General features: G+C 40.8%; 2 protein-coding genes across 2 annotated transcripts in view; one reads left to right on the top strand and one right to left on the bottom strand.

The window, feature by feature from the left end:
• Positions 1–299, bottom strand: part of SKA2 (spindle and kinetochore associated complex subunit 2) — a 28,501-nt gene extending 28,202 nt beyond the window's left edge. The window contains exon 1 of the mRNA XM_082860039.1: positions 205–299. Within this exon, the coding sequence (XP_082716165.1) occupies positions 205–237 (33 nt within the window). The 5' untranslated portion in view covers positions 238–299. The remainder of the gene's footprint in view (positions 1–204) is intronic.
• The window catches only part of PRR11 (proline rich 11), a gene marked incomplete at its 3' end in the record, with an annotated part of 56,737 nt that overhangs the window by 31,917 nt on the left and 11,990 nt on the right, over positions 1–12,830 (top strand). The window lies entirely within an intron of this gene.

Below are 12,830 nucleotides of genomic sequence, written 5' to 3'. Positions count from 1 at the left end.
CACGAGTTTCCCGGATGTAACCCCTTCCCCCCGCGGCGGTTAAGAGACCAGGCGGCGGCGACTCCCTTTGGTGTAGGAGGAGGAGCTCGAGTCTAGTCCAGCCTCCTCCGCCCAGGGTTTCCGGCGACTCCAAATTGCGTTCCACATTGGAGGCCATCGGGGAAGAATAAACTACCCAGTAGATCTCCTTCATTTTACACTCACCATCAGTTCCAGCTTATCGACCTCCGCCTCCATGTTGAATAGTTGACATTCCTCAGACCGCGGCGGCGCTTAAGCCGCAAACCGTACTAGCACTGAGGGTTCCTATTGGACAGCTGTCATTCAACGTCTCGCGCTCATTGGTTCCTCCGCTTCAGCGGCGCCCGCCCATTGGCGACTGGGAAACGCCCCTCCGCATGAAACACCTTTTCCTGTTGGGCAAGGACACAAAACGCCTCAGGAGGATTGGCTCCTGTACCCTTTTTTTTTTCCATTGGCTGCACCCTCATCTCTACTTTCAATTTCACTGTTAGAGTTCAGCAGAGAAGAGCTTGCGATTGGTGTAATCGGAAGAAGAGCCAGCCAATTACACAAAAGCTTCCAGAAACAGCAAAGGGGCCGTGACACACCTTTCCTCTCCAGCTTCCCCTCCACTTCGCTCCCGCCTTCCTCCATATTCATACAAGAAGCGCCTCAGCTCTGATTGGCCGGAGTGTGGCTCTACCTCAGCCAATCACAAGCCAAGCTGTGATCTTACACTACACGCAGAGCGAATTGTGGAAAGACCAAGGCTACGATTGGTCACTCCACGATAAGGTTTTAATTTTGAATTTTTCTTTATGGCGAGGGAGAGGCCACTGCCGGGACCCCATCGAATCCCCGGACTCTTAGCCTAGTAAGTGCAGGGGTATCTTTCTACGTTACCTGGGCTCGCATCTTTCGTAGCTGGGCCTGTTGCTGCTTGTGGTCTTACGGTTTACAGAGGTGGGAAGTTTCGCTGGACTCGGAGGGGAGACGGATCGGAAAAGAGGAGGTTTAGGGCTGGGTAAGAAGTGCTCCGCCTGGCTCCACTTTAATCATACTTCTATTTAATTAACGCTCTTCAAAAATATGTTTTGGAGCAAAGTCGCCTTCCTTTTGCACAGTCCTTTACATATTTGCTGTTCCAAACGTGGTTCGCGGGCCAACAGCATCGGCATCACTTGGCTGCTTGTTTAAAATACAGATTATCTGGCTCCACCCAGACCTACTGAATCAGAATATGCATTTTAACAAGACCTCCCCCCGCCCCGTGATTCTTCTGCACTTTAAGTTTGAGAACATACACTTTTTGATAGGGAGTAGTACTATGTTCCTTAATATAGTCTTAATATCGTCCGACTTTCTGTGAGAGTATCAGTTTAAAAAGTGTGTCCTTTTTTCTATGTGACTAGTACTGTGCTGGCCTAAGCTTTAGGGAACCGCAGTCTCTAGAGAAACAAGACAGGAGCTAACGAAATAATGCTGCACAACATAAAATGTAATTTAGATACAAGCAAGTACCAGCAATAGCCCTATGGATGTTCAAGAGGAATCAGTTGAACTGGTAATGGAAAGTGATTAATTGACAGAAAGCTGTTTGTGGGAGTGTAAACACCTTTTTTCCATAAAAGTGTGTCTTAGGACAATATTAAAGAAATCCAGTTGTCGTTTTTAAACCGAAAAAAGGGCTCCTGTGCCCGCAGTGCAGAAAGCCAAACTGACAGCGGGAGCTTGCAGCAAAGATTTTATTGCAGGGAGCCAGGCGAGGAAGTGGGAGACAAGTCACTCCAACTTGGTCTCTGAGTTAGGGGTTTTTAAAGGGGAAGAACAAAGGAGCTGAGGTTAATCATCTTAGTCATCTGCGGTCTACCCTGTCTTTAGTCCAGTGGTCTGTGGCCCCCGGGATCTATGTCAACATAATCTATAAAGGTCATCTTACCCTGGAAGATAATTCAGAACAGCAGATAAACAGTGATGTTTATCTGAAAGTTGTGCCTTAAGGCACCTGACTTTCATTACTTATTGTTGATTATGCAAACGTGATCCAACAGGTATGGGCTAGGCCAAAAGGGAACAAAAGAGGAAGAAGAAAAAGAACAAAAACCCGGGCATTAGTTTTCGTTATAAATTGGACATAGGACTTGGTTTCAATTTCTGTTGCTGCCACAGCTTTGTAAGTACCCCCTGACCAAAAGCATTTTTTTGTATCACAGGGTGGAGTTTTAATAGAAGCAGCAGTGCCAACTCATGCAGAGGAGTGTAATTCTTACTCTATTATTTATTGCATCTTCCTACTGGAAATAGTTTTGGACCCATCCTTTAACCATATGAAGGTGCAGTATGATTTGAAGAATTAAAAATCTCCCTCACCAAGAGATTTTCTGGAATTGTATTAAAGCATATTCCTTAATCAAAATAGAGAACACTTGCTATTCTTTCATTCATTTATTGAATGAAATGGTATTTAATGCCTGCTATACTCTAGGTCCTGGGGAAACAGATGAATAAAATTTATCCTACCCTTGAAAAACTCAAATCCAGTGGGGTGACAAACATGCAAACAAAAATTACAATGCAATATAATAAATGTCACAATAAGGGTGTGTATAAAGTGCTATAGAAGCACAAAAGAGATGACGTATCAGCCAGTAAACATTCCATAAGGACAGAGACTATGTTGTATCCTAGCACCTACCATAGTACCTGGAGGATTATAAGCACTCACCAAAAAGACAAAGAGAGACCTCCCTGGCAGTCCAGTGGTTAAGACTCTGCCCTTCCTTTGCCGAGGGCACTGGTTCAATCCCTGGCTGGGGGACTAAGATCCTGTATGTCGCAAGGCGTGGCAAAAAAAAAAAGTAACTGAATCTGGAAGGCTACATAAATTGACCTGAAGGAGGATACCCCAAGCAGGGGGTAAGACTGATAACACTATAGAAAGTATCTGGTGTTTGGTATGCCTGAAGTACAAACTGTTAATCATTAGAAGAGATGAGCCTGCAAAGGGCTGTTAGAGCTAAATTGTGAAAAGCTTTGAAAGGTATGCTAAGGAATTTGGTTTATCCAGTGGGTGATAAGTATCCTTCAAATGCTTTTAAACAGGGAATATCAGGGTCATATTTTTGTTTTAAAAGACTAACTCCAGATGCAACTAGAGATTATCATACTAAGTGAAGTAAGTCGGAAAGAGAAAGACAAATACCATATGATATCACTTATATGTGGAATCTAAAATATGGCACACATGAACCTATCTACAAAACAGAAACAAGACTCAAAGACATAGAGAACAGAGTTGTGGTTGCCAAGGGTGGTGGAGCGGGAGTGGGGGTGGGGGGGTGATGGACTGGGAGTTTGGGGTTGGTAGATGCAAACTATTACATTTAGAATGGATAAACAATAAGATCCTAATGTATAGCACAGGGAACTATATTCAATATCCTGTGATAAACCATAATGAAAAAGAATATTAAAAAGAAAAAGAATGTATGTGTATAACTGAATCACTGTGCTGTACAGCAGAGATTAACACAACATTGTAAATCAACTATACATCAATTTTAAAAATAATTTAAAAAAAAAGACTTGGGGTGGTGGGAATGTTCGAAAACTAGATTGTAGTAATGTTTGCACAACTCAATAAATTTATTTAAAAGATTGTAACTGTATGCTTAAAATAGGTGAATTCTACAGTTTGTAAATCATGCCTCCATAAAGCTTTAAAAATAAAAAAAAATAAAAAAAATAAAAAAGACTAACTCCAGAACACTGTAGAAAATAAACTGGCAAGGAGAAGGACTGAAGGTAGGAAGATCGCTGGAGGAACACTCAAATCCAAGCTGAGGAACATTTTCCAAAACAACTAGCTGGAATTCTTCAAGAATATAAACATGAAGAAAGGCAAATACTTATATAAAAAGGCTGAGGAACTGTTATAAATTAAAGGAGACTGAAGAGATACTACAGTTAAATGCAATGTGGAGAGGGACTTCCCTGGTGGAGTGGTAGATAAAAATCCACATGCCAGTGCGGGGGTCATGGGTTTGATTCCTGGTCCAGGAAGATCCCACATGCTGCAGAGCAACTAAGCCCCTGTGCCACAACTACTGTGCCTGTGCTATAGAGCACATGAGCCACAGCTACTGAAGCCTGCATGCCTAGAGCCAGTGCAACGCAACAAGAGACACCACCACAAGGAGAAGTCCACACAGTGGAATGAAGAGTAGCCCCCTGCTCACCACAATTAGAGAAAGCCCGCGTGCAGCAATGAAGACCCAATGCAGCCAAAAATAAATAAAATTAAATCTTTAAAAACATAAATAAATAAATGCAATGTGGAGAGGGAAAGGAAGCAGCTGTAAAGGATATTGTTCAGACTATTGAATAGTAATTGAATATGGACTATATTCAAAAGTAAAATTTCCTGATTGTGGTTTTGTAGAATAATGTCCATGTTCATGTAAGGAAACTGAAGCTAAAGTATCTCGGAGTGAAGTATGATGTCTGCAGCTAACTCTGCTCAGTCAAAAACTAAAAACTTCTATGCATGTGTAAGTATTTTTTATATTTATGTACGTTTATTATATATTATATTTTTTACTTTGAAAAGTTTCAAACCTTGAGAAAATTTACAGGAATAGTATAATAAATAGTCATATATCATGCACCTAGATTCACCAACTGTTAACTTTCTGTATAGGGGTGTGTCTGTGTAATATGATATGTAAAAATTATATAAATTACATAAATACGTGGTTATATATTTTATACATTATCATGTATAATATATATTGTACATTGCACACACATATATATATACCCCTATGAAGAGAGATAATTAACAGATAACAGTTGGTGAATCTAGGCAAATGATATATGAGTGTTAATTATACTATTCTTATAAATTTTCTCAAGGTTTGAAATTTTTCAAAATTAAAAGAGTAGGGGAAAATAGACTATATCAAAAGACAGGGCTTCCCTGGTGGCACAGTGGTTAAGAATCCGCCTGCTGATGCAAGGGACACAAGTTCGAGCCCTGGTCCAAATCCCACATGCCGCAGAGCAACTAAGCCCATGTGCCACAACTACTGAGCCTGCGCTCTAGAGCCCACAGGTCACAACTACTGAGCCCACATGCCACAACTACTGAAGCCTGTGTGCTTAGAGCCTGTGCTCTGCAACAAGAGAAGCCACTGCAATGAGAAGCCCGTGCACCACAAGGAAGAATAGCCCCCGCTCACTGCAACTAGAAAAAGCCCATGCACAGCAATGAAGACCCAACGTGGCCAAAAATTAAAAAAATTAAAAAATTAAAATTAAAAAAAATGGAAAACTAGGGAGAGCCCAGGGAAAGATGGTGAAGGCAACTGAAGATACAGGACAGAAAGGGGAGTGATGGTAAGGAGAAGGGACAGGATGATTTAATCAGAGAATTATTTCTGATTCATGTTTATGAATAATATATAATTTTAATATAGTCTATTCTAATTTATTTATTTATTTTTGGCTGTGTTGGGTCTTCGTTTCTGTGCAAGGGCTTTCTCTAGTTACAGCAAGCGGGGGCCACTCTTCATCGTGGTGCGCGGGCCTCTCACTATTGTGGCCTCTCTTGTTGCGGAGCACACGCTCCAGACGCGCAGACTCAGTAGTTGTGGCTCACGGGCCTAGTTGCTCTGCGGCATGTGGGATCTTCCCAGACCAGCGCTCGAACCTGTGTCCCCTGCATTGGCAGGCAGATTCTCAACCACTGCACCACCAGGGAAGCCCGTATAGTCTATTCTATAATGGAGTATTCTAATTTCCTCACTTTTTCTTTTTTTTTTTTTTTAATGTTGTGGTACAGGTTTGTTTTTGTTTTTAATTGGCCTTAGATTCTTTTCAAAACAAGGCAAGTAAAAAGAAAGGAAGTATATTTTTCAATTTAAGAGATAGGAAAAATGCTTTGAGTAATCATGAAAGAATGAGCTTCTGTCTAGTGTTAGCAATTGGAATCCCACCTAATCTAGCAAAAAGAATTTGTATGTCTCATTACTCTTTTGGAAAGGGGACTTTACATGTCTCACCTAGATAAAGATTGCTCTGTACTCTTTTTATAATTGGACAGTTATCCTCTGCAGAGTATCTAAAGCTTTTAGTAAAGCAGTGATAATAAAACAAACCTTAGCTTGCTGTGTCCTCTGTCCTGTTTGAGGTAGGAATTCATTATCTTTCACTTTTGGAAGAGCTATGATTATTTTTTAATATAACGTTAATCTAGGAATTATCTCAGACTGCATCTTTCTATCCTGACAGATTTGACATATTCTCTTAATTCTCTGCATGTGTCAATTACTGAATTAGAAGGTTATTAAATAGTAATAATGACCCAGGGCCCAGGACATCCCCCCCCACACACACACACAGAAGACAGAGGAGAAAATATGATTTAGTTCCCAGATTTTTTTTCATTTAAAAAATAATTTCTGGACTTCCCTAGTGGTCCAATGGTTAAGAACCCGCCTGCCAGTGCATGGGACATGGGTTTGATCCCTGGTCCAGGAAGATCCCACATGCCACGGGGCATCTAAGCCTGTGCACCACAACTACTGAGCCCACACGCCACAACTACTGAAGTCCACGTGCCTAGAGCCCAAGCTCCAAAACGAGAAAAACCACCTCGATGAGAAGCCCACGCACTGCAATGAAGAGTAGCCTCGCTCGTCACAACTAGAGAAAGCCCGCATGCAGCAACGAAGACCCAACACAGCCAAAAACTAAAAATTTATAAATAAATTTATTAAGAAAAGAAAAGAAAAGAAAAAGCCCGCACAGAGCAATGAAGACCCAGGGCAGCCAAAAAAATAATGATGATAATAATAATAATAATTTCCAAAATGACATAAATTGGCTTATGTAGAACTCTTTAGAAATTTGAAGGCATGGGCGCTGGAACAACCACCAGGAAAGGGCTAGAAAATGATGGCCCAGTTTCAGAATGGTGGTACTCTTATTTTTCCAGCTAATAGTACATACCAAAGGTTAACTGTCCAATACTACCGGAAGGCTTTTTATACTTAGAAAGAAACAAACAAGAAACGATAGTCCTTTTAATCCTCTCTCTATAATCCTGACTCCCACTTGCCAAAGGCAACCCTATCCACTTTTGTAACTGTTTCTGGTGTTTACCTCCATGTTTCTAAGTAACATGTTTATAATACTCTTCCTTTTTTCTTCCCCCCAATGGGTTAAACATTATATAAATTTAGACAACTGCTGATTTCCACTTTCTTTCCTTCTTTCCTTCTGTCTTCCCAATATATCATAATTTTTAGTTAAATAAACATTCAGTGTTTATACTATAAAATATTTATAAAATATTTTATAAAATATTGTGTAACAGCTGAACATACAGTATTACTATGATTTCACTTCTTTTCTCGTAGAACTTTTTTCCTAGACTTTTTTTTTTTTTGCCACGCCCTGCAGCTTGTGGACTCTTAGTTCCCCAGCCAGGGATCAAACCCAGGCTATGGCAGTGAAAGCACCAGGTCCTAACCACTGGACCTCCAGGCAATTCCCCCTCCTAGACTTTTTTTTCTTAATATTTTATTTTTTTATTTAATTATTTTTAAACACAATTTTTTAAAAATATTTATTTGTCTGCATTGGGTCTCAGTTGCGGCACACAGTATCTTTCATTGCAGCACAAAGGCTTCTCTCTAGTTGTGGCATGGGCTCAGTAGTTGCAACAGGCAGGCTCTCTAGTGGTGCGTGGGCTTAGTTGCCCCGCGGCATGTGGGATCTTAGTTCCCTGACCAGGGATCGAACCCGCATCCCCTGCATTGGAAGACGGATTCTTCACCACTGGACCACCAGGGATAGTCCCACCCCCTCCCAGACATTTTTAATATGCTTACTTTTTCAAGCTCTTATCAGTAACTTGGCCCTAACTTTACAGAAAAACATCAAATTCTGCTCAGAATGATCAAACACACTAGGTAATTTATCCATTTCTTTTTTTTTTCTCTCCCTGTTTATTTTGGTCTCTGCTCTTCATGGTAAAGACTTTTCCGAAAATGATTGATGATCCTTGGCTGTTATTTATCAAAGGAGTATACAAAAAAGGTAATTGATTGGCAGCTCAAAGTAGTGGAGGTGGATATTGTCAACCTGTGGGCACCACAGTGGGTAATTGATCATCAAGGACTTGGCCACTTTGGCTAGAACCCCAAATGTCAATATCTGTAGGTCTTTTTTCTTGGGCCAGTCAATTTCCCTGGAGAAGAATCTTCTAGTCTCCTCCAGGAGGAATGAGAGATGTGGGGGTTTGAGGCTGAGAATTAAGCTTGGTGGCCTGTAGGACTTCCCTGGTGGCTCAGTCGTTAAGAATCCACCTGCCAATGCAGGGGACAGTGGTTCAAACCCTGGTCTGGTAGGATCCCACATGCCGCGGAGCAACTAAGCCCCTGCGCCACAACTACTGAGCCTGTGCCCTAGAGCCCGTGAGCCACAACTACTGAAGCCCATGTGCCACAACTACTGAAGCCTGCACAGCTAGAGCCTGTGCTCCACAACAAAGAGAAGCCACTGTAATAAGAAGTCCGCGCACCACAACAAAGAGTAGCCCCCACTCGCCACAACTAGAGAAAGCCCGCGCGCAGCAACGAAGACCCAACGCAGCCCAAAAAAAACAAAAACAAAAAAAACTTGGTGGCCTGTATTTTGGGAGCGGAGCTGAGGAAGGGGATTGAAAGTCTCATTTTTCAGTTAGGATTATCCCCTATCTTCTGTACAGTGAAAGAGACATGACCCTGCTATGCTTGGTGACCCAAATTCAGCACCTCTAGGTTCAACTTCTCCAGAGAATAAACCTGTCCATAAAAGGAAAGCCAGGACACTGCCTGGCTGTAAGGATGGGAGGGCAGAAGTCAAAGGCCTATCCAATTCTTATAAAGACTTTTAATCAATCCAATTTAAGCCCTACCCCAAACCTTCAAAGGAGCTAGGTGCTTTCAAGTCCCGAATCTTCTCAGAGTTCTGGGAATGGTCTTGCTTCCTGTTGGCTTCCCTACCAGGCAGGCAAGCCTCAGCTTTCCTCTGCTTTGCCAAGTCAGTTACTACTACTTGTAGATGATGTAGTTCACATCTATCATCTATTATAGGGTCTACTCCCATTCTTCGTCCTGTGGGTTTATGCCTTTTTTATTCCTTTACTGCCTTTTTCTTGATGTTTTCATGATGCTCCACCAGTAGTGTGCTAATAAATATTTATAAATATATATACATAATTTTATTATAAATTACTGATATTATATACTGTTATGATATATAACATAATTATTATAAGCAATGATAAAATATATAATACTCATAAATTTCATAGCCAATTGATTCTCACAAAATGCTATTATTGATTTTTATAGACTTCTTTTATTTGTAACCAACCTGTGGTTGCAATCTATGAACAAGCTTAGTCCCGATATGAATGTTGGTTTATATTTTCATTTACTCTGTGAAGTAAGACAAAAGCAAAACACAAAGATTTATTTTGGAACTTCACTTCAGTAAGCAACCTCTGATGAATCAGATAATCATTTTCAAATACTGGAATAATACTCCTCAATTTTTTTGTGCTATTCACAATGTAACTACAGACAAGATACACTTTTAAGTTTAATCTGCACTATTAACATTCTTTTCATCACTTTCTTAACAATCAACAAAATAATAAACCAAGCCTTAATTTGTAGTGTTTTATAATAGCCGTGGTGTAAATTCTCCCATCATGGGCAATTTCAAGTTTCCAATATGAAGTCACTGAATGTGCAGTTGGGAAAAAATGAGCAATAATACACCATTCTAAAGCATTTTCACTGTATAGATACAATCAGGTAAAAAAAAAAAAAAAACCAAAACCTCAAGAGCATACATCATAGTAAGATCATTAGGGAGTGGTGAGTTTTGTGTATTGATTATCTTTTAAAATATAAATTACCTAATTGTAAGTTTATATAACTTAATTTAAATGGTAGATTTGTTTAACAACTGGCTCACAGACTTCCTAAAAATGTAAAAGTCGGGGCTAATCCCAACACACCACTGGAGTGGAGGTTAAGGTATAGAGTCAATCCACTGAGTTTAACCAGAACATCCAGCTCCTTTCTAAAGTCTGTTTTCATAACTGAGGGATTGATTGGTGAATGTAGGAAAAAGGGAGGCCGGAGGCCAGTTCTCTGTGTCAGTTTGCTCTCTAACAAAAGACATCAAGGCAGGTGAGAGAGGGAACAGGAACAGAATGGGGGAGGGCTGTGAAGGGGCAGACGGAAGACAGGAAGGGGAGGTTACTGGGGAAATCTCAGATTCTGGGGATCCCAACCAGTGAACTCTGGGCCTTGGATAGAGGTTTCCAGTGACATTTCTTGACAGGTAGTCTTGGCCATGGATTTGATGAGGTTTAATTTCTTTTCCAAGCAACCATAAGTTTTTTGTTGCTTCCTGAGGCTTTCCTAAATATCTTCATTCGTAGTATTTTTGTTTTGTGGGTTTTTTTTAATCCTGTAGATATCCCTTGTGTTTAATAATCCCCACTTAGCCTTTATTCATTATTTCAGTAGAAAGGAAAAGTGATGCAATAAAGGTGAAATCAGGTGTCTTGGGGTATGTCTCCCAAGCCTGTAAGAACAGTTAAGAAATACGCTGTTAATCTGAGGTCTGGCAATTTGTTAAATAAGATGCTATCAAGAAACTTTACTCCTAGACCAGTTGTTGACATACGTCCTATCACCCATTGCCATGGAGGGTGCCCTCTGCGAGTCCAGTGCTCTTGGAACTAAAACATTTCTTAGTTTTTACTATCCACATTGGAGCTGGGGGAGGTTCTTCAGCCCTTGGAATCTGAGAGCTGAGCAAGCATAGAGCTACATACCAAGTGCTGGAGGGTTACAGGGTGAACAAGAGTGGAATGAATGTGTATTTTAAAGACCAATTGTTCCTATTCAAATGTAAGTTTGAAGAGAAGGAGGCCCAGCCTTTGAGACCATTTTTAGTTCTGCTACTTGAATAAGGACATCTTTGTTCCTCAGGTAGCAAAAACTGAAACCGGCAAAGCACTTCTTCACATCACACCAGCTCTGACTTAATTTTCTTCAGAAAAGGATTCTGGGTTAAAATCTAAATATACTAGTTAGTGTTTAAAAGTGCTTTAAAATAAATGTTTTGAAACACCCATGTCTTAGATTTGGGTTAATTGTTATTTTGTTGTATATCACCTATTCTACTATTGCATCACAGTGTATTAGGAAGAAAGTGGTCTTTGGAGACTTGTGAATCTGGACTTAATGCTTTATTGCATTACATTGGATAAATCATCTCATCTTTCTAAGGCTCAATTTATTCTTATGTAAAAATGGGAATAAAAATCCTCTTCCTCAGGAAAAATACCTTGCACGGTAATGAAGATTCACTGAAAAAATGTATGTGAAGGTGTCTAAAAGTAAATGGGCATTATATAAATGGTTAGTTTTGTTTTTCTTTCACTACCAACTCGACTTTGTACATTGGAATCTCAGTAAATGTTACCAGCAAAGAAATTTACTTCCTTTTAATAACTGACATAACCCAACTGTAGCCATCTTCTCTGTTATTGTTACCGAACCAAACTCAGGTCCACTTACCCAACTCAGAGCAAAGCTGATCAACTGACACCAGGTTGTGGTGAAGGAAAGTACAGTGTTTATTGCAGGGCAGCACACAAGGAGAAAGGGCAGCTGGTGCTGAAAAGCGCCAAAGTCCTCGATGGCTTTCAGGCAAGGATTTTTTTTGGCTGCATCACACAGCATGCGGGAGTTCCCAGAACAGGGATCGAACCCACCCCCCCTGCAGTGGAAGCGTGGACTCTTAACCACTGAGCCACCAGGGAAGCCCAGGCAAGGATTTTTAAAGGCAGCATTAGGGGTGAGGGTAATAGGATGCCTGATCAGCTGGCGGACTTTCAACTTTTTGGTTGGTGGTAGGGTAACAGGGTGATATCTGGGGAATCTTAATCATCAACATTTATGGTTCTAACCAGTCTGGGGTCTAAGTGCTGGTGGTCAGCATGTGGTAACCATCTTTTACCTGGGGGGGTGTGGTCTTAGATTCTGCAGGACAACACAAAGATATGCATCAGATCATTATATATATCCCTTGAAGAGGAACTAGGAGTCCTGTGACTCTGTTTTATCTCTGAACTATTGTTTAACCTATCATTGTTTCTGCATTCCCTCACTTCTCTAATTAGTAACTGCTTGAGTCTGCTCTTTGGAACTTGAGGAAGGCTTAGGAGACTGAAGTCTTTTTTCTACAAACAAGAGAAAGGGAACAAAAAGGGCTTTTGTACTGGGAAGGCCCTGAAAGGTCCTGCTTGATTTCATTATAAAGAAAGGGAAATTCACTTGACTTAATGAAGAAAAGCAAAACAAGCAAAACAAAAACAAAATTAGAGAGTAATATAATGCCAAAGCCAAGGTATCTCTAGAGATAGTTTAAATCTGGGTTTAAATTTTCCTCCAGTTTAGGGTGATCTTGGGTGGCTGTGAGGTGGCTCCAGCCTGCGGTGGCTTGAAGTGGGACCTCAGTTCCCTGACCAGGGATTGAACCCTGACCACAGCACTGCCCTGGTGCTTGTCTGCTTTGAAGAAAGAATTCGGCAAAGAGATAAAAAGTAGTGAGGCAAGTAACATGCTTATTAGGAGAGAAGATACATGCAGAGAAAGCACAGGTGAACTCAGAGAGCAAGAGAGAGAGAGCGGCACACACTTTTGGGGTGGATTATGTTACTTATATGGGGGCAGTTCTGGGTTACCTCTGGC

Source organism: Leucopleurus acutus, assembly GCF_964270905.1.
Source record: "Leucopleurus acutus genome assembly, chromosome: 19".
NCBI classification, from domain to species: Eukaryota; Metazoa; Chordata; class Mammalia; order Artiodactyla; family Delphinidae; genus Leucopleurus; species Leucopleurus acutus.
This window is presented reverse-complemented; position numbering and strand designations above follow the sequence as displayed.